Source organism: Xiphophorus maculatus, chromosome 15 (genome assembly GCF_002775205.1).
Source record: "Xiphophorus maculatus strain JP 163 A chromosome 15, X_maculatus-5.0-male, whole genome shotgun sequence".
NCBI lineage: Eukaryota > Metazoa > Chordata > Actinopteri > Cyprinodontiformes > Poeciliidae > Xiphophorus > Xiphophorus maculatus.
In genome coordinates, this window is record NC_036457.1 from 21254335 (window position 1) to 21279825 (window position 25491).

General features: G+C 40.8%; 1 protein-coding gene across 1 annotated transcript in view; it reads right to left on the reverse strand.

The window, feature by feature from the left end:
• Window positions 1-25491, reverse strand: part of tnfrsf21 (TNF receptor superfamily member 21) — a 44294-nt gene that overhangs the window by 12989 nt on the left and 5814 nt on the right. Inside the window, exons 2-3 of the mRNA XM_005809787.2 lie at window positions 17037-17733; window positions 10235-10813 (exon numbers count right to left, since the gene is read on the reverse strand). Coding sequence (XP_005809844.1) covers window positions 10235-10813; window positions 17037-17733 — 1276 coding nt within the window. The remainder of the gene's footprint in view (window positions 1-10234; window positions 10814-17036; window positions 17734-25491) is intronic.

The following is a 25491-nucleotide window of genomic DNA, read 5'->3' on the forward strand; positions in this document are numbered from 1 at the left end:
GAAAGAATGACCCATTAATGGATGTAAAAGTTCCTACAATGACAATTTACTGGATCTTAAATGTGCAAGAAATACATAGCTGCTTTCTGTAAATGACCTACAAAGATAGAACAGGACAAAAAGTGGATTTGTGACAGGAGTTTCAGAACCAGCAGCCCATTGAAAACATCTAAACTGGCACTCTACCATTTTGGAGGAAAGTGAACTGGTACAGAATTGTGTAATGTCTTCAATGAGACGGAGGCCGCTTTGTGGAACCTGGAACAACCAACCAAGTGACATCACTCAATCTCACCTTGGGCTGGGAGACAATTCACAAGTTTAGACAAGTTTACAATAACCACGCCGGGGTCAAAGTGAGTTATGTAACTCCATGCAAGTCAGACTTATACGTTATCTGAAGGTGGGTCTGACAACTTTTCATAAAATGTGATAAAAATCACATACGGAGTACCGCAAGGTACCATCCTGGGGTCCCTTTTATTTGATATATACAAGTTCACTCTAACTCAGATTATAGCATATCATAATATAGGTTATCATATCCATGCAGATTATACACAGCTATGCATCTCAATGTCACCAGGTGACGATTAACCCTTTGAAGCACTGAACAGATGCTTAGAACAAATAAATGTGTGGATGTGCCATAACTTTCTTCAGTTAAATAGAAACAAAACTGAAGTTACTGTCTTTGGAGCAAAAGGGAGCAATCAAAAGTCAATGCACAACTTCAGTTATTACAGCTGGAAACTAGTGATCAGAATGAAATCTGGGCATAGTGATGAACTCGGACCTCAACCTCCAGACTCACATAAAGACAGTCACAAAGTCGGCCTTCTGTCACCTGAAGAACATTTTGTACAATTAAAGGACTAATGTCTCATCAAGAGCTAAAGAGATTCACCAAAGTGTTCATCTTTAGTCACATTGCAGTGCAGCATTGTCTTCACAGATCTGCATAAAAAAGGTAAACTACAAATTAAGTTAAGAACGCTGCTGCTTGTGTTCTCACTAAAACTAGGAAAACAGCACATCTCCGCAGTTCTAAAATCCTTCCACCGGCTCCCTGGAGCTCAGAGAATAGACTATAAAATACTTCTGCGGGTACATAAATCATCGAATCAGAATCCGAACTAAACATGGAGAACAACCATTTAAGCTTTTATGCTCCTCTAATCTGGAGCAAACTTCCAGAAAACGACATAAATGCTGAAAACACAGAGTTCCTTTAAATCAAGCGTTGCCTTTGATTAGTAATAACTCAGACATCATTAATTTTAGTCTGTATTCCAACTTTTCATTACTTTTCTTTATTATGCCTCTACCATGCTATCATGTGAAGAACACTTTGAATTGCCTGGTTGCTGAAACGTGTTATACAAATAAACTTGTCTTGGCACTTTAGTTCCAATAAATCTCACAATCTGCAAGTTTGAAACGCTGACTCAACAAAGATTCAATTCACTTTGACATTTTGAGTAACTCATTTATCGCCAACTCTAACTCAGCTTTTTGTTTTCACGCATCAGCTATTTATTTTCAATTGCAACAAGGACAAGGGTATCCTAGTAGATTGTTGGTAAAACTGAGATGTTTCTTCTACAGGTCGTCCACACTCCAATGCAAAATGCTACATTTTGCACCGCAGAAGACGCGGCTTCAACAGAAAGCTGTCAAACCACTTTTTCTTGCTTTCACAAGAAAAAAAAAGAGGATCAATATTTTGATACACTGTTGTTTCAGTCACGAAGAGAAAGACTGAGAAAACTGTTCAGCTGGACTTCTTAACATTTTGAGACATAGTTACCGGGATGAAAGTCTGGCATTCTCAGAACCAAGTCAAGGTTTATCAATTCGATGCACTTTTCAAAAGACTGTGTTCTTTCTTCCTTGAGATCTCAACACGTGGCGTTACGGGAACCGAGACCCGTCGACGGCAGAAACGTGAGCTCACTGTGCTTCGTCTACAGCGAGCACATTAGGTCAAAGGTCGTTTGTGGATGGACGAAAACAAACCGTTCGGGTGCTACGTGTGATTTATGAGTTTGTAGAGCAGCAAGCAAGCGATTGTCTTTATCTAATGTAAGGAATGTCTCGTTTTGAAATGCGTGATTTTGACAGAAAGGACAGCGTTATATTTGCTCCGTTGTTGTTATTCAACCAACTAGAAATGCAGAAAGTGGCAGAAACTAGACACGTACAAGCATTTTCCCACCGTTCGCAGAGGTTATCATTCCACTGCGGCGATATCTAAGGTTCAGCTCCCAGCAAAGTCCATTAGCTGTGTGTCCTCCTTGTCTCCTTCTTCCACTTTGCTATCTAGAAACTGTCAGATAAAAGCCGACCGAGTCCAAAACTCCTAAACCCATCCTGACAGAAAACCTCCTCTGGTTGGAACTACCTCAAAAACTGTCATCCAGGTGCTGGAAACACAAATTCTGGCTTATCTGAAGCTCCCTTTGTTTTATTTAACTTTGATATCTGGGTGGTTTGTTATTAGTCAAGTTTACATTGATTCTGTTAACCTTATTAAACAAAGTCATATTTTCAGGTTAAGAAAATACGTTTATAGCTGCAGGATAATATCTGTCCGGAGAATGAAATTGTCTGAACTGAAATTGATATGCTGCTGGAAAAAACGCAGCCACACACACACACACACACCCCACGTACTTGCACACCCTGAAAACAAACACTGTGTTTCTGGCAACCACCAAACCCAGAGCTGGCCAGTGGCTTGCCAGGCAGCCCGTCTCCACGGAGCGGCGTGCTTCCTGGTGCGGCATTCGGATGTGGCTGCTCGCCTACGAGGAAGAAGAAATGCTGTGTATTCAGTGAAAACACATTTCATCCAGAAAGGCTCAACACGGCACAGCGTTCCTCCAGTTTTGATGAGCGTCAAGTTGATCCCTGATTACCGTCTGCGGCAGGAAACATGCTAAGTGCATAAATCCAGGATGAGGCGCTCAGACTGGAGAGGAGAGATTAGACTGCTGTAAGCTCATAGTAGTGACTCAGGGCGTGACACATATATGAGGAATCACATGTACGTCCTAACTGTACGAACAGAGAAATGAATGAACGCAAAAGTCAAGAGGGAAGTCTTTATGTACATGTGAGGTCTGCACGTTTAGAGAGGCAACCAAAAAATACATCCAAGACTGTTTTTCTTCAGCTCAAATCTAACCTTAGCATCAAGATTTAACCCAGGTTTAAGCTGTCATGGTCTTTTATGTGGCAAAACAAAAATATTCCAAGAAAAGGCCGTGGGTGACAAGAGGTGATTTGTTCCTGGGTGTTTTTACACCTGATATTCGTTGGACTCGCTTCAGAACTGAACTGATTTCGGCTGCTGCGATTCGCTTTCACACTGCACCCAAACTGTCTAAACTATATTCTTGAGCCGTTCCAAGGAAGAAAAAAAATGGGTATAACTAATGATTTACAAGAATTGAACAACATTATTCATATCTGTTTTATTTGACCTCAATAAGCAGTGTATCTCTGTCCCAGATGGCTTCAAGCTGAAGCACACACAGCAACACACACTCCACTACTTCTGCTCCAGATGATACTGCTGATATTTCATCGGGTCAGAGGAGCTCGCGTGCCGGCCTTTTGGGCAGAGAGCCTGTCAAGTCATATCTGCCTCGCTGGCCTCGACACACTGCGGCAAAAAAGAAATGCCTCCCTGCTCCGCATACTTCACTAGCTACAGCAAGCTGGACTCATTTAAATGACCTATATAAGTCACGTGAAGATTCAGTGTGTCAGAGTGCAGATGTGTTAGTCTGGAAAGTGGAAAAACTGAGTTTAATTGAGGCTTATGCTGGATAACGTGTTTGTGTGTTTGCTGTATGGAGAGTCTGCCGTTTAAAATGACATATGGGTGCCTAAATGGGACAACCTGAGTGATCCAATAGTGCATCGACGAAGCAAATGTGATTTTCGCATGAGAAGCGCTTAATGAGACAGATCGCGTCATATTTGTTGCACTGAATAACACATAAGTCTCAAGACCGACGCTTGACTCATAAATGTGCAAAAATGTTATTCATCCTACTTGGCGGTACACATTTTTTGGCTTGTGGTAGTAGCATTCATTGTTTTCTTTCACAGTGGAATAAGCAGATAAGATGTTTCAGATTATTGTGATAGAAGAAGATAGATCAAATCTAATGGGACTCGGAGGTCTGGAAGAAGAACAGGTCGTCGAGGGCGAAGTGGACACAGAAGCCTAACAGCGACAGCAAAATCGTCAGTGTGAGAAAGATTCACTAGCTGTGTTTCTATCAATGTTTTTTAGAAGCATTTTGAAGTATCGCATTAGGAAAGCTTGATGGAAACAACAGAATTCGAAAAAACTTTCTCAGTTTTGCAACAAAGTCTTTTTACGCTGGCATGTGTTGGCTTTTGGCTTTTCCGAAAGAGAAAATACATTCTGATGTAGCAACATTTACCTCACATGACCTACCAGCTGTTTCTGCTGTTGGAGAAAATTAAAATGTCTTTTTCTACATCTCCAAACAGCAAGTAACATCACCAATACTAATTCACATGAAAGAACAGGTACAACTTGCCTGATAGCAACACATTCCATGCTAGCCTGGTTTTATTTTAGCCACTCGCTAACGTTTGCTCGTGGTGTATGTAGTGCATCAGTTTGACAATAAGAAGCTTTCTGGAAATTGCCTACGCTGTAAACAACAGTCCTCCACCGCAAAGAGAGAAGAGTCGACCTGAACGAATTCAAAATTAGGAATCGTGGCCGTTCACTTACTCCACTGGCATTGCTTAAACTACAGGCAGACTACAATTTTACAACAGCGCTGAAAAGCAAAGTCATCGTTCACAACTCCTTCTGTTCGTTGATCGGCCCGGTTGGAATTCCACCAGATGTAAAGTAAAATTAAAATCGAGCAGAATTGCGTATGGAAGGTGCTGACCAGGCTAAGTCCTTGCTAGCCTCCTTCCTGTTTACAAAAGCCACAGATAATATTAACATCTGACAAAATTACGCTTTGCGTAGCATGACATTTGGTCTAAACCAGTAGGTGGAAACATGGCAAGTTTTTTTGTTTGTTTTATTTTGGTTTGCAAAATTTTAACAACAACATTAGCAATTTAGCTTGGCATGAGGTAGAGACTTTGATTGGGCATGCTAAAATTCACACGCCCAGTCAAAGTCTTCATGCTAACCATGCCAAGCTAAATCGCTAATGTACCAATCTATATATTTAGTAATTACTTCTATCACTATTTCCACATAGTTTTGAGCAAATAACTGTTTGATTAGTTGAAACAAAAATGGACATTTTGTTGTCTCTCACAGTAGTTAACACCCAATTCTCAAGATGTACAGCAGCAGTAACTGTACTTTGACCTTATTACCTCAAATCAGTTCCAATTAGAACTGTTTAATACAAGGTTTTGCTCTCAAGTTCCATCCCCAGTGTTGTGAGTTTGGTGAGATTTATTAACAAGGTCACATTTATGTGGCTCTTTCAGAGTGAGAGTGGCCCCGTAAATTAACAGTTTGTTTTTGTTTAACAAACCCTCTCCCCAGAAATGATGTCTTTTTTTAAACATGTTTTAACTTTTCAACCACCACATTGACATAAACAGACCCAAAACGATGCCTCAGCTCCGTACCCAGTACTAGTCTGTAGCAGGACTTGAAGAAGGGCAGTGTGTGTGTCAGCATCTTAACAAACGCCATTCAGTTGAATTATTCACGACATAGTCCTCTCCCGTTAATTCAGGAACACACAAAACTAAATTGATGAAATGTGTGTGCAGCTGTGTGGCAGCACAGCAGGCGCTGCGAAACTCCAACCAGGCAACAACCCCCTCAAATTCTGCTCTTCGCAATCAGTCCCAGGCTACCCCGGCCCACCCTGATACTGCACACAGCCGCGTAGTCAAACACATGGCTCCCCGCTGGCTTTGGATGTGGAACTTGGCATTATTAAAGGTGTGGATGTTTAACGAGGAAGGATGGTGGGCAGGTACAATGTTGTTTTTCTTCACGTTTTCCCCCGTATCTTTCTTTGGAACTGTTTGCCGTAAATAACATAGCTCAAGACCACACCCACCTGATCTTATTGTAAGGGTATGACGGTACCTTTGTGCTGAGTTTTGCTTTCAGGATTAATCTGCTACCTTGAACACCACTGGTGTTTTCAATAAAGTCGTGACAATGTGAAATACGTTCTCTAGCAATGACCCAGAAGGAATAGTTCCTTTGGGACCAATGTTTACACACTCTGGGGTCCTGGCAAAACTATAATTGGCATCAGAAGGAATAACAGGTGAAAGACACTTCACTTCCAGTGATGCTGATTGTATGGGAACCCCCCTTCTGTCAGACTGTCTAAGGGCAGCTGTGGCTACATAGTAGCTTACCACCATCGGTGTGGGAATGTGTATGAATGGGTCAATGAGCTTTGGAGTCCTCTGAACTTGATAAAATGCTATACCAGCACAGACCAGTTGAACACATCCTACTTTCCAGAAAAACACTCAGGTGAGGCTGTTGTACTACGCCTGAATGATGTGCAGACATCGTGGTTACTACATGGTTCCCGTGACAACATAGAGCGGCACAAATGTCAATGCACTTTGGATCAACAACTGCATACACTACGTATATGATCATCAGTATCTGTAGTTACACTGCAATTGCCATTGGCCACTTAAACCAGCCTTTATTTGGCTTTGCATTTTGAGAATTTCCGCTTAACCATAAGCACACCCAAATTGTTATTTTTATCACTTTTTTTCATTCATGTTAGCAAGATAGCCAGGGCTGTTACAAGCTCAGTAGCTTATCAAATTTGCCGAAGATAATTTATTCAGTGTCCATCACAATGTCTAAAAAAGTTTGGAGATCAAGGATAGTTGTGATTTGGGGTCAAAATAAAGTGTCAAATATAATCAAATTGTTGCAAAAGTTTATTTTTGTTCATATCAAAAACCCGTAAGCACCATCTCTTCAGTAAAGCACATAACGAGATAATCAAGCAAAAACGTTTATAAAAGTGACTTGGAACATAATTTCAAAATCTAACTTCATGCGACAAACTTTTAATCAACAATCAACCAAACAGATTCTGCATTAGATGGCTACACTCGTCTAGCTCCTCTGGAGCCTGAGGAGAATCAAATGACAACAATAATGTTCTTTTTTATTACTATACAGCTACAATAGGGAAGGTTTACAGAGGAAATTAACATATTATAGTACAGTTTAGTTGAGGGAAAATGTTCAAAAGTTTCAGGGCTTGTAAACGTCTTGAATGTAACCTTTATGAGGCATTTTTGTGATTCCTTTTGTGTGACGGCTCCACCCTCACCACAACAACACAAACCCGGCCCGGGGTCCCGGAAAGCCCTGCCTGGCCTTACTGTGGAGGAGTAGCATTTTTCACCATTTCCTGGCTGGCTCTGAGCGAATGCCAAGCGGTGCATGTGTGTGATCCATGCCTGAACATTTCCCCTTCTTTTTGCCTTTATAGCCCGACTGCTTTAACTGCTCTAGTAAAGGTGGATTACAACCTTCAAGGGGAGCCAGCCACGCACCTTGGAAGGATTAAGAAGCAGTTTCGTTTTATGTTCCAGAGAGTAAATAGCAGCGTAAACTAGCTGCTTGAGTTGCATGTGAATACATATAGCTCCACATAAGTGCATGCATATGGGCACGGCATTACTCATCAGGAGAGAACACACATCGGGAAAACACACATGAGCGCAATAAAGAGAAAGGTTGAAGTGGAAAACAATTCCTTCAAAGCATTGCTAATGCTCAGCTTTCATTGTGACACAAACACATTTCATAGGGTCACAATTTCAAGATTACTGATTGATTCTATGCAAGGGTTTTAGGATTTTTTTGATATTTTTGCTGATTTTTCCCCCCACTTTACACAGCATATTTTATCGTTATTGGAAGAGGTAGACCATCATAGATTGTTGCTTGATTGAGAAGTGAAAGGGAAAACAAGTATTAGTTTAAATAGCTTTTTAAAATAAAAATCTCAAAAGTGTTTCAGACATTATTCAACCTCTTCTTATTCTATTGCCGTGTCCACACCCAGCCACATCTACATTTGAGAAAATTCTGTATTTATTCACTTTCTTGCTTTGACACGATTCCCAATTCATGTGTTTTAATAACTTTACCATCTACAATGCTATTTAAAAGTAGTTAAACCTATCTGTCGACACAAATGAGCCTCCTGGCGCCATATTTAATTCCCAACAGGAAGTAGTGGTTGTTTTGAAGCGCTCCAATTGGCTGGTGTAGGTTTTAGCTTTGCGCTACGCTGCCCCCTATGGGTTTGGCATGTATAAAACAATGCTCAGGGGCGGATTTGTGCAACTGAAAACTTTTCTGGTCCCATGTGGATGATGTTATTTCTTTAAACAATGTCACAGAGATATTCATTTTCATAAAGACCTGGCTAAGTGTGTACAAGCCATGATAACTAAATAAAGTCAGTGCAGCCAATATTCTACTACCTAGTTAGGAAGTAGAGTCGGCATGTGTAGACTTTAATCTCAGTGTGAGAAGAAAGCTAATGAACCGTCAGCATAATGAAGACCAAGGAACACAGCACAGAAAGATCCAAGAGAAAATAAAAGTATATTGCTGCTCTGGGCTGGACTAGCAAGCTCAGGGAAGCAGGAAAGGAAAGCATTAATCAGAGAAGCAACCAAGGCAACAATGGTAACTCTGGAGGAGCAGCAGTTCCTGTGTAAAATGGTACATGCCTTACAGACCTTGGAGTTCATATTATGGGGAGTTTTTGAATTCATTTGAACAAATTTTAAAGAGTATGTGACTTTCCTTCTGCTTTGAAGATATGCACTATTTTGTCCATCACATAAAAAGTGAAGACAGTAAAATTTGTGGTTTGTGCACATATTTTAGCAATGAACTGTAGAAGCAACTCTAACCCATCAAACACAATCACCACAGCAGACACAAGACCAGCAACTGAAGTTCTCTTGTCACTCTGTTTGGTTGTTTTTTTGTTTTTTTTACAAACTTGCAAGGAAACATATGATCATTGACATACATTAACAACACTCGCACTGACACACACCACTGTACTGTTTGATATACTCTCCTCATTGCTTTATCTCCATATATCTCTTTGTTGTCCCGTAAGAGACCCGATTGACCCAATAATGTGCCTTGCCAACCAAACAACAACCCTGGTTCAGCTGAAACCAGATTATTCCAGTTCTCTGTGGGCTGTCACTGAGGGAGCACAGTGTGAGAGAGGCGGGTGGCTCAGCTTCATCTCAATAACACATACACACACACGCCAACTTCAACGGGGAAACCTGAGTGTATTAACCGAGAGGTGTCCCCTTAGTTTTGCGTCCCCTGTCTTTGTCTAAGAGAGAAACTGAGACCTCGGAGGTGGAGAAAGCATGTTCCCCACCTCCTGATAGAATGTAACAGATGTAATTACATTTTAGAACAGAAACAGTGAGTGTAACTGGACAAGGAATTGAGGAAAGAATTGTATGCAACAGAAAAACCAGACACAAATAGAGCAATGGCAACAGAAAATGGGAGGCTATAAGTAGGAGACCGAAAAGGAAATGAGAATCTGTAGAATTGGGAAGACTTTACAAAAGAAAAGACTAAGAGGACCGATATGAAGGTGACGGAAGCAGAAAAGAAAGTTCATGCTGAGGTGAAATTTGAGAACTGAGATCTGGAAGTGAACCTGAGTGTAGACGTTGAGAGAGGACAGTAACAGAAGGGTGGTACAACAGGGTCATGTCCTCATTTGTGTAACTGCTGCCCTGTACAACATGTGCTCAGAGGTACAATTGATTGGATTAGAAACTAACAGCAGTTCAAACACATCAACACATGGTTCCACATCAGCAGACACATGTCGTGACACTCGAGTGGAACCGCGAGTGTGCAACAAGAATTCAATATTTATTCATGAAAGCTAAAACTGTTAAGCAGATTAAGGCATCACTGGTGAGATTCCGAGAACGTCCCAACTGTGGAATGGTTGATACCTGTTAGAGATGTTCCTACCCTTCATCAACACCAATTATTTGAAAGAGAGCTATTGTACCTATTCTGTGTTTGGCACACAACATACATACTATAGATATTTATACATGGCTAAAAAGTAACCCATCAGAGTTAAAGCAGTAGGCTAAATGCTAAAACTCAAAGAAGAAGTCACAAGCTTACCCTGGCCATTGGAGTAGTAGTAGATCCACTTCTCTCTGGCCTGTGTTGGAGTCCCAGATGTCTTCTTGTGAATTGCCTTCTCCATGATGCTGCTTGGGTCCTGCATTGGGCCCTTCTTCAGCACCCGAGAGCTCCTCTTGACGCTACACACCACGATCACGACCAGCACCAGCAGGAGCAGCAGAACTATCATCCACGGCAGGTGCTCGTTGATGTCAAAATGATCGTGCATGGTCGGCCTTGTTGACCCCCTGCGATTCGGTCTGTAGTAATTGGAGGCTTCACCCGCATTCCCCAAGTTAACCACATTACTGATGCCTGTTCCAACCCTAACTACTTCTGGGCCTACTGCACCCTCCATTCTTGGTTTATTTGCCCCAGGCTCAGGATCAGCATCAGACTCGCCCAAATCTTTCTTGAGGTCCTTGGCTTGCTTTTGAGCCACCGACAAGGGAGTCCATGACGCTTCCTGATTTGGTGGGGTGGGGACGCCAGAATGGGTAAGCATTAACTCCACTCCTCCGTCTTCCCCGCCTACAGCTTTCCTCAGTTGAATGGCTGCTGACTGGCTCAAGGGATCTGTGATGTTTGACAATGGATTTGATGGAGACAAAGATATGGTAATAAGATGAGGAAAAGGAACATGGAGATGGTATACAAGAGATAAGAAGCAAGAGAGACACAGACATAGGGAATTAAATTCACTCAATTTGAGATATGCTCACCCTGATGAGGAAAACAGAAGGTATTACAGGAGAAAATCCTCATCCATGCAAACAATCTGGGACACTAGCATTGTAACCAGTGATAGCGTCTTTTCTCCGTTATTTGTGTGTGGCATTTACTTAGGAAGAGTCTACTGTAGTACTTTTGAGGTTTTGAGATGGTTAGCACTATATTTTATAAAAACTAACCAAAAGACTGATACGATCAATAGGGGAAGAATGCCGGTGCTGGATAGCACTTACTCTTGGTTATTATTGATTGCTCACATGGATCAGGATTCCATCGTGATATCTTATGTTTTAATAGTTTAGGTTAATCATATGTGCAGTTGAGTGAATTTAATTAGATTTTCTACCGGTTACAATAAATGATACTGGAAATTGGCAAAAATGGAGTGACACTCTTCGATCATGCCACATGATATTAAGTTTAGTACCTCAGCAATTGTCTAATTCTCTGCAAGTAAGCGAGAGAAGTTTGAGGATATCAGTTAGCTGACATGACTGTAGAGCAGTGGTCTCAAACTCCAGTTCTTGTGTCTTGCAACTTTTCAGCACACCTGATACCAATATTACCTAATTAGAAGCGCTCTGTAGAGCTTGGCTCCATACTACCGTAGTGACACAGTTCAGCCATTTAATTCCAGTGTGTAGGACATCTTCACTCCTGTACAGTAGGTGGCAGTAAATGCACCTTAAATAGCTTTGCCAACCACAAATAAAACTCAAAAGAAGAATAGACACATGTAGAGGTTTCAGGACACCGGCCCTTGAGGGCTGGAGTTTGAGACCACTGCTATGGAGAAATATTTTATATTTCAATCAGGAAAAGGTGTCACTCTACAGATTAATAATTGAGGGCAAAAGCCAGCATGACCTTCAATTAGCATTTTTAAAGAGTCTTCCCCTTATATTTTAGTTCCAGGTATAGCTCCAAATGTTTTAAGTGTGGAGTCTTATGAGGACCCTCACTTGCAACCTCATAAGCCAGGGGTGGGCAATCCTGGTCCTCAAGGGCCAGTGTCCTGCAACTCTTAGATGTCTCCTTGGTCCAGCACACTTGAATCCAATAGCTGAATCACCTCCTAAGTGCAGTCAAGTTCTCCGGAGTCCTGCTAGTGACCTCATTATTTGACTCAGGTGTGTTGAAGTAGAGATGCATCTAAAAGTTGCAGGAGACCGGCCCTCGAGGCCTGGAGTTGCCCACCCCTGTCATAAGCCATAGGTCTGCTAGTCTTCCATTGGCCTTAGAATAGCTTTAACCTCTGGTGAAATAATTCAAAACAGCATCAAAAACTCTGTTTAGAAAGGTTGGTCCATAATGATGTGATGGCACCGTGCACTTCTGTCCAACCACACCCCAAAGGAGCACATTGTCATATTTGGAAGCCATCAGCTGGTTGGTACACTGCGGTCATAAAGGGATAGACATGGTCAGCAAAAATACTCAGGTAGAGTGTTGTGCTTAAATGACATTTGATTGGTATAAAGCAACCCTTAGCAACAATTGAGAAAGAAGACCTTTTCCCAATCTCCAATTGTCCAGTTTTGTTGAGGCTGAGTCATTTTTTAGCCCCAGGCTCCTAAAATTAGCCAGTACAAGTTATAACTTGCTTCAAAGGTCTACATATTGTATTTTCGGAGATGAAACAGTTTTGCTCATGCATTGAGTTCCTTCAGTGTGGCAGGCCGATTCCCTGTTAAGTGGCTAGCAAGTGTACATTTCAGGCTTTGCTAGAGAATTATTTCAAATTGGTACCATCACTGCAGAGTGAAAAAAAGATAATTGTAATGCCAATGAACTTATCCCCAGAAGCTAAATTTGGAGGCGACAAAACACACGTGTCACACAAATTGTGAACCATCAAGCTGTGGCTGAGTTCCCTGGACTGTAAGGACCCTTAATCTCTGTCTGCTCCCCCTGCTTTGCTCCAGTCCTGGCTGGTAATCACACAGCAGATGCAGTCCAAAATTGCTCACACCACAGTCTGCTTGTTGATTAAATTGAAGCCAGGGGAAACCTAATCAGGATTCGACTCAGCCGAAGGAACAGTTTGAAAAGTTGTCCTGGCCGACACTTCACAGTCAGTGCTGGATGCATCAGTTGGATGGGGGGCAGTTAGGGTGGTGTGTTGCACTCACCACTAACAACAGCTGCAGTTAGTGTTCTCCAGGCATGGAAAAGAAAAAGTGTGGTTTGTCAATGTCAGTGCGTCACTTCCTGTCATTGATTATCGATGCAATCTCCAGCTTGCATTCTGTGCTTCAGCAAGCCTAATGATGATGGGGTCTGAGTTCCATAATCCCTAAATAGTCATTCAGATGTATAATAATCCCATTTATCCTCTCATCAGCAGAACATTGCCCAGGTGCGACTCTAATCCAGAAATTAAAAGTGACATTTTGACAAGAACTCTAAAGCAGGGGAGAGAAACTGCCCAATGACAAACACAGGGACACAGAAGGTGTTGGGGCATTTCAGTGTCTTTGGCTTTATACAGACACACTTCTGAATATATGTAGTTGTCAAATGGATGACAGGTTATGTGGCTTGATTATCTTCCTAAACAAAAACTGTAAGAAAGAAAAACTTTTGATTGAGTGGATATCAACTCAATCAAAAGAAGTTGTTGAAGTGAAAACCAGTGTGGCAGATGTCTCATAATGGAGAAGTTTGCATTAATTCTGCCAGCAGTATAAAACTAAGTTATTTCTATGTATTGGACAACTGCTTGGCTCCAGATATATGGGTCTCAAAGGACAAAGCTAAGAGCTTTTAGTTCAAATTGAGTCTACTGACACTAATCCTAGTAGTATTCAGGGCTAACCATATAAATATGTCTATAAAAAATACCTTTGGCTTGGTATTACTGTATTGCTATTATTATTATCATGAGTTATTTGTTATGCTGCGGGCATTTATAGTTCACAGGCAGAAGCGTACATGCTGAGCATCTACATATGTCTAAATGTGTCTAAATGTGACTAAGTGTTGTGTATATAACATTTTGACTCCAGGTGGACTAGAGAAAATTCATTTAAAAAGTGCATCTAATGCAAGTTTTAAAAAAAAAATATGGAAGTTAGTTGCTTAATTATTCTATATTGTAAAAATATCTGTTTTGGATATATATTTAAGCAGTGAATCAATCTAATAAACTCATCCATAAAGAGTTGAACAAACAAATCTCACCACCAATTTAGTTTGGAGCGGCCAAAGCGCATATCTTTTTTTTCCTTACTTTTCTGTAATCTGCCATTGTGAAAATTACAGTTGATTTTCCAGGATTAAACTTTAAGCAGTCATCATGCACAGACTGGTTTTTAATTTTACCGGAGCTGATTATTTACACAAAAAGGACGTCGAAACACCCATGTTTCGACTTTTACTTGTTCTGCGCTCGTTTCACACAGGAAGATCATTGGTGACGTGTTGCCTCTTACATCATTTCCATCAGTGTGAATAACAAACCAATGACAATGTGATGACGTGATTTAATTTAATTTAATAACATTTAATGTGATGTTAAATGTTTACAGAGTAGAGTTTGCCGAAACTGCTGAGACTGGTGTTGTTCTCAAGTGGTAGAGGTCTGCTTAATGTGGAAAACTTTAGTTAGACACAGTTCAATAAAATACATTTTTACATTTATTAGAGAATTTTGTACAAGAATTCTTGGCCTACAGTATTTAGATAGGTACTATATTACCACATTTGATTGTTTATTGTGTTTCATGAAAACTAGTCAAAGAGCAGAATGTATATGTTTTCTTAAGCTAGTGAAATATGTCAAAATGCTTATTTATGTTAAGAGTGTATGTTTAAATTAGTGGTGGAGCTTAACTGATGGGTCTGTAATTAATTAAATGCAATTGTTTGCGTTTTAAATCAAAAACCATATTGGCAAAAGCAACATTTTCAATTAAACAAAATGCTGCTAGCTTAGTGAATGAATAGACGTATGGATATTTATTGTTCTTAATTTGTTATTTATATTATTAAGCCATCAGATTGGTGGAAATTGCTATTCAGTTTTCCGATGTTTCAGGAACCGCTGATCATTCATGGAACTTCTTTAAAAATTAAAATAATCTTTCTTTAGAAATGTGGACAGTAGACGCTGACATTAGTGTTTGGGTTGTCTGTGCTGCTGCTACATGTTTAATTCTGAGACGCTATTTTAAGGTACAAAAGATTCACTGACAGGCTAATTGTTTTTAGCACAACATTTCCAGAGTCCAATCAGATTGTTTTTTGAAAATAGGGTCAACCCCCAGAGGGCCAAGAGAAGCGGCTTTGTCGTCCATCGTTGTTGTTTGCAAATGTTGCTTGTGCGTCAGATTTACAGGCGTACCAGAAACACAGTACAAAGGTTCCTCCTCTGGGCTTTTGTACGTAAACGAGCAAATTGTATTTAAAGAATTTCCTGTGCTAGAGTCCATGTATTTAATGAACTGAAATCACCACGTTAAAGTCTCGGCACTAGCTTAAATAAAACCTGAAGGGCCTGGAAAAGCCTATAGCCCACACTGTGTAAGGTGGATATAACAATCAATGCAACATCTCTGATGAACATTTCTGGTTGCTAGGAGATGTGTGATGTAACCTCCAATTATCTGAGTTATCGAAAAAAAAAGGAACACAAACTGACTTCCTCTACAAAAACTTAACTCAATCTAATCTTCCTCTCCTTTCAGAATGGGGGTGACCACCACCTCCTCTATCATTGGTAAATAGCAGGTGTAAGCTAACAGCCCCAACCACTCGCCCACCCCCCACCATGGTTCTAACAGCTCAGACGGTGTCAAATTAACTGGCTCAAAGGCCATCGATCCCCTGCCAACACAAACAGCAGTGACAGTATTATGGCTGTGGGGGGTTTAGTGGAGGAGAGGTATGCTAGCTATGGATGGTTGATTCTGAGAAATGACTGCTTGGCTGGCTCAGACGAGCATGACGTAAGAACGGGTAAGGACATGACGAGTCAGGCAAACAAACGGGAAAATGTAGGGGAACTACCGAGGGTTTTTTCTCTACCAACAGGCGAAAAAGAAAAGAAGAAAGATGAAACAGGAGGACAGAAACATCCTTGAGTCACCTTGAAAATGCAATCACTCCTGGCATACAGAGGCAGCCTGCTGTTTCCGTGCCAACAGACATCCCACTTATGGGAATTCTAGGCTGGACAAGACGGGGGGGCATTTGTGCAATGAGGATGCGGCACTTCAAAAAAATACATAATCTGCAGCTATGTAACAGTTTTCACAACGTTTCCGCATTTCTTCATGTGCAACCACAGGCCTCAATGTGCTTTACTGGGATTTTATGTAATGAACCAACACAAATTATCTCATACATACTTTTACTTTTTTTTTTATATAACATAAATGTGACATACATTTCTATGAAGCCCTACCCAAGTCAAGACTTTGTAGAATCAGCTTTAATTCCAGCAACAGCTGTCGGCACTTGCTGGAATGTCGTAACCGGTTCACTTTTTTTTTTCAAAATAGCTTCATGTCAGCCAACGATTATGTAGAGCAGGGGTCCCCAAGTCCAGTCCTCAAGGGCTGTCGTCCTGCAACTTTTAGATGCAACTTTGCTCCAAAATGTCTGAATTACCTCACCAGCATCCAATCAGCTCTGCAACAGGCTGGTAATGAGCCGTTTATTTGATCCAGGTGTGTTTCAACAGAGGTGCATCTAAAAGTTGCAGGATGGGGGCCCTTGAGGACTGGGCTTGGGGACCCCTGATGTAGAGAATACGCAAGTGTCTATTGCCAAGTCTCGCAGTTTTTCAGTTTTAGGTTAGACTTTGACTGGGCCATTTTAACACATGAATAGGCTTTGATCTAAAACACTCCACTGTATGTTTGGGGTTATTTTCTTAGTGGTAAGTTAATCTTAAAACACACTTTTAATTCTTCTAACAAGTTTTCTTAGCAAATGCAGTCAATTATGTTTCATGTCATTTCTCCTCTAGGGATTTGCTTTTACTGAGACTAATAAATACCAGGAAGTTCATCTGAATGGGAATTCTTCTCAACAAAAGAGAAGTGCATTATGGCTGCCTCACCTTTACGTGCATGTCCATTCAACGATGGGGAGACCGAGGACATCATCGTCTCCTGAACAAACACAGCCTGTACAGGCCCCAGTGGAGTGGTCGGGGGGACAGAAGACAAAGTGGCAGAAGGGGGTCCACACACGTTATCCGTCTGTCTTGTCCCCGGTGTCAACAGCAGCCTTGCCAGAGCTTTGCAGTCCGTGTGATTTCTGCAACTCATGGCGCTGGACTCCACCTGAGAAAACGTGCCCTTCGTGCACGGCTTGCAGAGAACGTCTTCCTTTTCGGTGCCGCGCCTTTTCACCCGGGACCCCGGCGGGCACAGGGAGTGGGGCTTGCAGTCCAGACCGCCGCCCTTGGACAGGAATGTGTTGGGCGGACAGGTGCAGACTCGGTCCTGGGTGGCCGTGCACGGCGCCTTCTCAATGAAGCCCGCGAGACACGGAGCCCGACAGCGGTGGCATTGCTGGACGCCGTTCTCGCCCCGTGTGAAGGTGCCCCTGGGGCAGGGGCTGCACTCCCTCACTGTTGTCGGAGAGCAGTGGACGGAGACGTAGGTGCCTGCTGGGCACTTGTCACAGACCAGCTGGGTGCCAGAGTCCCGGTCTGTGTGCTGATAGTGGCGTGGAGAGAGGAGGGGCTGGTCGTCTGCGGTGGATGTGGTCAAAGCTCGGGCTGAGATGTCAGCCACCACCATGCACAGGAGCTGAGAGGAGAATAGGAAACAGCAGGTCAGTTGCTTTAGAATATGAATTATTTCCATCTTGCTTTGGCAGGATCTTCTGACATCTGCTTTCTCTGTTCGGATGGTAGTTGAAGACATTCGTGCCAAAGTTACTAACGCCACTTTTTTGTCCTGATTTGTCTTAAGTGGCTACACATGTAAAAACTGAAGGGTGTTAAGTTACAGTTATTTCCTGAAACCTCTGCCATCGTAGAATGAATCATAATGAAACTCACTGACTCATCCTGAGACTCAACCAGCACAGAGTTTGTGGGCTTTTTGTCACAGCTGATGATTCATCTCCCAGTGTAAGCTGTAGTTGTTGCTTTGCCTCCACAGAATGCCCTCTCACCTCTGCTTGGAAGTTGTCAGCTTCCTTGATTTCAGGCACATGCAGAGGTGGGGTTTGGGGGGCTTGAGCCCCTGCCCTTTTTATCCTTGATGCCCCTAGTGCCCTTTTTGAGTTTTTTTGTTGTTTTCTTTTTTTCAAAAAAAAGTTACAGGACCTGACTAAAACCCCAGTGTTGTTACCTTGAGAAATAAGGAGATTTGGTTAAATATAAAACAGGTTTAATGCAGAAAATTATCAAATGTTACAGGTCATACAAATGGAACAGATACAGAGTGACGTTCACCCTCCAGGGCTGGACTCCACTCAGCTCACCTTAGGGGTGACAGCGAGTGAAGCAAAGATTGTAGCACGAGTTCTGCTTTTAATTTCTCCTCATTCTGGTCCCTCTCTAAAGTGTCTTAATCAGTTTTTGTTTTTGTGTGACTGTAACCAGTCTTAAATATGGTTATGTCAACGTGCAGCCGTGTGCGTTTGAGCAGATAAAACAGATAGCGAAAAGACAAAGAGTCCTTTTGTCCATAACAAAGTGTTCCTTCTGAATTTCTTGTAACAATTCTTGTCTATAAAATCATAAGATTCATAGTTTCTTTTTACGAAGGACATTTTAGTTCCATTAGTCTTTTTGTTTTTCACAATGTAGCATCAAGGCTTTTTTTCTATTTCTTTGTATTTATGCTTGTCCTTAACTTTATGTTTGTTAGCACTTTAGCTCCATTTTACACCAAACTAATTTTGAGCCACATAAAACAGATGGGGTATTTTGAGTAACAGATGAATATGTAATCACCTCTCTAATTAGTCAAATCACAGACTGTTACTCGCCGGCTTGTCTTGTGTCCCTGACATACTGCAAAAAGGACACTCGTTTAAAACCCCAGGACTGATGACCAATAAAAATGAGTTTGTTGCGTTGGCGCTGTGCAGAATCCTCCACTGAAGGTCACCAGTCCGTCATTTGTATTATAGGTTCTGTTTCTAACGTTCTTATTCTCTGATTTTAGTTTGGTTTACATTTGCAGTATTTTCATACAGACTTAAAATCTGGAAACAGCATTTCTGATTTTATTTCAAGGACAATTTAACACAACCTGTGTAGACAGATTTTATATGTAGCAAACATCAACAAACCTGAGGCTAGTATGGAAGCTATTACATAGACTAGCATGTAGGCTAGTTCTCCCACATCTTGAAAACCTATGGACTTCACTGAAGATCAAGTTTTTGTATTTTCCTGTGTAGACAAATATTACATTTAGCCAACTTCAACAAGCCTGAGGCTAGTATGGAGGCTAGCATCAGGGCTAGCAAGTAGGCTAGGATGGAGTCTAGCAGGAGGCTAGCATAGAGATTAGCAGGGAGGCTAGCACAAACACTAGCTGAGTGTTTCTAGTTTCTACTGGAAACCTCTCAGTTCACTTGAGTTAAGGCAAAACTTACCTACAAGTAACTTTGCAGCAAAATATAGGAGCTGCTTGTTTTAAGTCAATATTGATGAAAAAGTTCTTGTTTCGTTGCCTGATTATTTAAGTTATACGAGGGAGAACTGTTTTATTAGGAACAAGGACTTTTTCAAGTTTCTTTAGAATGATGAGTTGTTTAAGTTCGTCTGTGTGCAGATGACAGCGCAGACCAGTGTCTGTGCCATGATTGGACAGATCTTCTTCTTCTTCTAGAGCGTTTTCTGGCAGTTTACAAACTTTGTGTATTACTGCCATCAACTGGACGGAGATGTAATTCAGAAATTAATTTATCCTAAATATCTTCAAATCTTAAAATAACTAAATTATATACGTACTTATACACTCACACACACATACATACTAAATCCTCTCAGCTAATTTTGTATCTTTTAAATATTTAATAAGTGCTTGAATTATATCATGTGATTGATGCTTCCTTAATAAATTAGCCATAATTACTGAACTCCCCATTACCCTTTCCAATTCTTTCCTCTCTTTTATATATTTTCTACAATAAATGTTCTACTTCTGTTTCCCTGCAATAAGAACAATCACCTGATGGATGTTTCCCTATTTTTTTAAACCACTATTTAAACTAGTATGACCAAACATCAACCTGTTAATCCATATTTCCTCTCTCCTATTCATTATATCATTATTTCTTATGATTACCTCCTTCTGTATTTTATGTAAATGACTGGATAGATCAGTGTCTGTCTTGTGATTGGTGGCTTCCTACAGGAAGTTGTGAGCAGAGTTTAAAAGCTGCTGCAAGACTGCAGACATTCACAGGAAGCTGGACCAGCAATGGCTCTGCTGAAGGTTCTGCTGCTGCTGGGGCTGGGTGAGTCGGACAAACTGGAGACAATGGACAGACTGGAGACACTTCCCTCTGATTCTGTTTCAGACTGAAACTTCTTTGAATATAGACTGTGATGCTTTTTAATCTTTAACTGTTTATTCTTTTTCTCTTCCAGCGGCCATGTTTGCACCTGATTTCTAAGTAAAGTCCTCCTTTTTCTTCTTAAGGTGTTTCAGTGAACTCAAATGTTTCTCTGCAGAAGAGAATCATTGGAGGCCATGACTGTGATGACAGGGAGCTTCTTTATCATGTTCGGATTGAGAGCAGCAATTATACTACAACAAGCCTGTGTGGAGGATCTCTGATCGACGCTAAGTGGATCCTGACTGCAGCTCACTACTGGGAGTCAGAGGCAGGGTGGTAGGAAAGAAACATTAAGACAATTTTATCTGCAGATGATCAGGTTTTCTGTGTGTTTATTATAATCTAACCTTTTCTGCAGGATTAACGTAGCAATGCTAAAAGTTCATCCAAGGAGGGCTAAACAGCGGATCCATGTAATCCAATACGATTCGGTGATTCATACTGACCAGGGCTAAAAGCATGATATCATGTTGCTGAAGCTTCGGAGGCCAGTAAAAGATGTCCCACCTGCTCGGCTACCAAGATGCCAGAATCGTCCTAAAATGTAAGTCTTTCTCTGATCAACATGACTTCAGGTTTTCTGTCTCTACTCCTCCAGTCCTGCTGCCTCTGCTTCAGCACACCTGAGTCAGGTAATCAGGCCAACAGCAGAACCAGAACCCATTTAGCTCAAGTGTGTTGGACCAGAGACACATGTAAAGGGCGCAGGACATCGTCACTGAGGACTGGACATGGACACTCCTGTCAGAGGATGAAGTCCTTCATGGATTTATTTTTTGCTCTTTCATTGTTCTTCATCACAATTCAATTTCTACAGTTATCTTGTATTTTTACATTTTATTCTTATTGTGTTATAGAGGCGATACAGTTCAGCTGGCAGGAGAGGGAGGAACGACAACCGGCCCCAATTATGAGCGAAGTGAGAGAAATATTGAAGTTATGAGAATAAAATCTTTGTTTCTGTCGCTACAGAGAAGGTCGAGTGAAGAACATGTTCATGGTCCTCTTGTTTCTCTACAGACCCCAATGCTCCTAGTCCAACACATCTTCAGTGTGTCAACGTGAATGTTGATCAAGATACCTACTTTAGACCAAAATGTGGGAATGTATTTCTTACTGAAGCACCAACCAAGGATATATGTTATGTAAGTTTTTCATCAATATCTCTCTGCAGTGATTAGAACCTTTCTGTTGTACAACATAAATAAATATATTGATATACATTTTTCTACAGGGCGACTCTGGTTCAGCAGTGGTGTTCAACGGGATGATTTATGGTGTGATTGCTGAAAGTAGTACAGGCTTTGCATGTCTGATACCATCTACAATCATAGATGTTTGTGAATACATTGATTGGATAAAACAAACAATTGGGCTTAAATAAAACATAAACTATCATGAAACAAAATTCTCATCAAATTTCCTCAGATGTAATTTTATAGTTGTTTCTTCATCACTCTGTAGTTTGTAGAATTAGGATAAATGAATAGTTTTGTTTTTTCTCACCTGACCTTGACCTCCCTAACCCTTTCATGCATAGTGGTCACTACAGTGGACAGCTATCTAAAAGCCATTTTCTTGTGCTTCCCGTGGATTTTTATGTTATAAATGCACACAGACCACTGACGTGGACACTAATGCATCATAAAATATACCATCAACTACTGGCCATCAGCTGCAAATGCAAGAAATTATTTTTGTTAAATACAATATGGCCGACAGACAAAAAAGCATGAGAACCGACCCGGTCCCTCCTTCTACTGTAGACGACTCTTGCAAGTAAAAAAAATATTGTGACATCAGATAACCCCTAAGGAACAATACTACTGATGTATTTTTCAAATAACAACTTCGTATTTGGACAAATTTACAATTGATCACATAAAAAAAAAAAAATTATTTTTACAAAAAAAATTTCCTACCTTTTTTATGCCTTAAGAAAAGAATTTTAAAAAATGGAAAAAAAATTCTGACACAAAGGATCATAATTCATGCATCAGAGGGCTAATGGAGCTTTCTCTGCCTCAGAAATGAAAAATGAATCAATAAATGAATGAAAAAGAAGCATTTCCTGTATGATCGTCTTTACATTCATGGTTCAGTTTGTTCAGTCGATATTTTCCCTGAACTGAGCCTAAAAACGTGACATGAGTTTTAAATCACATGAAGAGGAACACTAGAAGTAATTTAGTTATTCAGTTTTTGTCTTTATTTTACATCAGAAATGACCATGCAGCATCTAAACTCTGCAGCTCTGGAGTTGTTCCTGATTTAGTTCTAGAGAAGTTCAACTCCAAGACCAAAGAACTGTGCACAAAAATAATGAAACAGAAGTAGCATAATATAATAAAATCCTAATAATTTAAAAGTAATACAAAAAGCCCATCACATTTTTAATGAAGATACAAAGGAAATAAAAGTTCAATTAAAAACAATTTAAATGTCAAAATCTGGAATGAAAGAGAAGTTTTAAGAAAATATTTAAAAATAGGTAAAACTAATTAGTGGTACCTTCTGGTTGCCACAAATTTAACATAAAAATGATGGAATTTTTTCCTGTATTGCAGTTAAAGTGTCACTGTCATAATAATTTTTACAATTGTTTTAAGGTCTTGTTCAACGTGCCCCTCTTTAACTTTGAGACCCTGCCCCTCCAAAGGTCTCTGCACGGCCCTGCTGGATTTGGTGGAATGAGACACACCTCTGGGTTCAATATCACAGACATAGACTGAGTCATGCCTGTGTAACACTACCTGGAACACAAAAGGTACAGATCTTCCATTCTAGAGAAACTTAATCCATTGTTTTGTCGGGTTTTTTTAACTACAAAAAAGCTAAAGATGGTAAAAGCTGCTCCACACAGTAAAGCTGTGTGGTTTAAAGAGTGTAATACTTTCTGAAACAAAGGGATTATACAACCTGAACTACACCAGTAGACAGTGGTCTACTGGTAAGAGGTGTTATGTAATGTACAAATGTCCATAGCCTGAGTCAGTTAACCAAAGTGCCCTTCATAGTCGTAAACTGAGGGTTGGACATTCTGGTTTAGGATTTGCTGCAGGTATTCCAGGTTCTGCCACCATGTTTGTCTGTATGTATAATGCTGTTTCTCCTAAATCGTTTTAGTTTGGGAACTTTGTGGTGGTGCAGTTTATGGCACTGCTCCCCTGGTGAAAGACGATCCAGGGTTCTTCTTTGTGTGGATTCTGCATGCTTAACCCAACATGTTGTTTATGGCTGTTCTGGTGTACTGTTCACAGTGTACCCCGTTGCAACCCTGGATTGTTGAGCAGGTATTGAAAATGGGCGGATGTTTTAGTTCTACACCATCCAACAGGACAGAACCTTCTAAAGAATCCCACTTTTGTCTCGCCAGTACCCTGAATATGTCCCCAAAGATCATCGGATGTTTTTTTTAGCATATGTGCAATGAGACAGGGTGTTCTTTTGAGTCACTAGTGATTTTAGACTTGAAACTCTTCCAAGATACTATTCTTGCTGCTGAATCATGAACACTGACATTAACTGAGTAAAGCGAGGCCTGTAGTGCTTTAGGTGTTTGTCTTTTATGAATTCCAGGATAAATCGTTGATGCTCTATTGTCCAATCAATAGGCCATCACTCCAATAATTGGCCAGTCCTGTCATGTTCTGTGTTTTTCTGTGTATTTATTTAGAGTTTTCTGTGTCCCTGAGTCTTCATGTTGTCCTGTCCTCCCTTTGATTACTCCCAGGTGTTTCTCATTCCCTGATTACCCTCCTGTGTATTTAGTGTCACCTGTGTGTCTGTGTCTTTGTCGGGTCCTTGTCTAATGTGCGCTCAGTCCTTCGTGTTGTCCTTTCGTAAACCAGTTGCTACCGGCGTTGAGCCCTGGCTTCCGCTCAGTCGTGCTACCTGTGTTTTTGGATTGTTTTGACTTCATTCCTTATTAAAACCATCATTTCTCACTGCATCCTGGGTCTGCTGCGTCTCCCTCACCACCCCTCAACACCGCATTTCATGACAAGTCCAATAATTGGAACGTTCATTATTCATATATGCTTTTAATATGTATGGATAATGTCTCTGACTCTGGTTTACTAGATTCCCAAAGCTTTCAAAGTGGCTTTTCAACCCCTTCCCGGCTGAGAAATGTAAATGAAAAACATAGGCTCGGGTTGGACAGCATAGTTAAAATTTCTTTAGTAATAAAATCATATTTCGTAAAGTGCATATTTAGTCTTTGGAGGGTATAGTTGTTTTGCAATGAGAGTTGTTTCCCACATTTTTTAATCTAATACAGGGCTGATGCAGGGCATACCTTCCTTAACCCCTTTTAGCCTTATAATTTGTATACCAGTCCATGTTACTTGGACACTAAGCCTTGACTAGAAAGATTTTACACCCAGATCACATAAAAGTTGAAAGGAAAAATCTGAGGTATGATTGGAAATATTTTTTCAAAAGTAATTTCCAAAAATCAGTCCTTATACTAATTACAGAAACACAAGCAATACCTTCAGCGCTGACAGGGTTGTCCCTTCTTCCACCAGTCCGCTGCCCTTTCATCACCACAACGTCCATTCAGTCCATTGTGTTCATTCCCAGAACCTCATCCATAAACATCAGAGCGTGCTGTCAACATTCAGCGTCCAGCTCTGTTGCGTCAGTGATATCAATGCGTTCATTCACATCCATGTTCAAAGTGAAAAGTTCTGGCAGGGAGCGCGTGTCGTGGGAAAATGAGAACATTCTGCTGCTTCCGGGGAACAATGGACAATCTGCCCCGGCTCTCTCTGCTGGTTTACTCTTCAGAATGACCTCAGCTTGACCCTTATTGTTGTGTACTTATTTACCAATCAGTGTGAGTTTTGATCAAAAACCTTAAATAAAGGATAAGTGTTGGTACCGTTTTAAAAGGTACTAAATACCCAAATGTTATTCAAAGGTCAATGGGTAATAATTCTGGAAAAATATTTGTTTTTTCCAGTACTAAGATATGC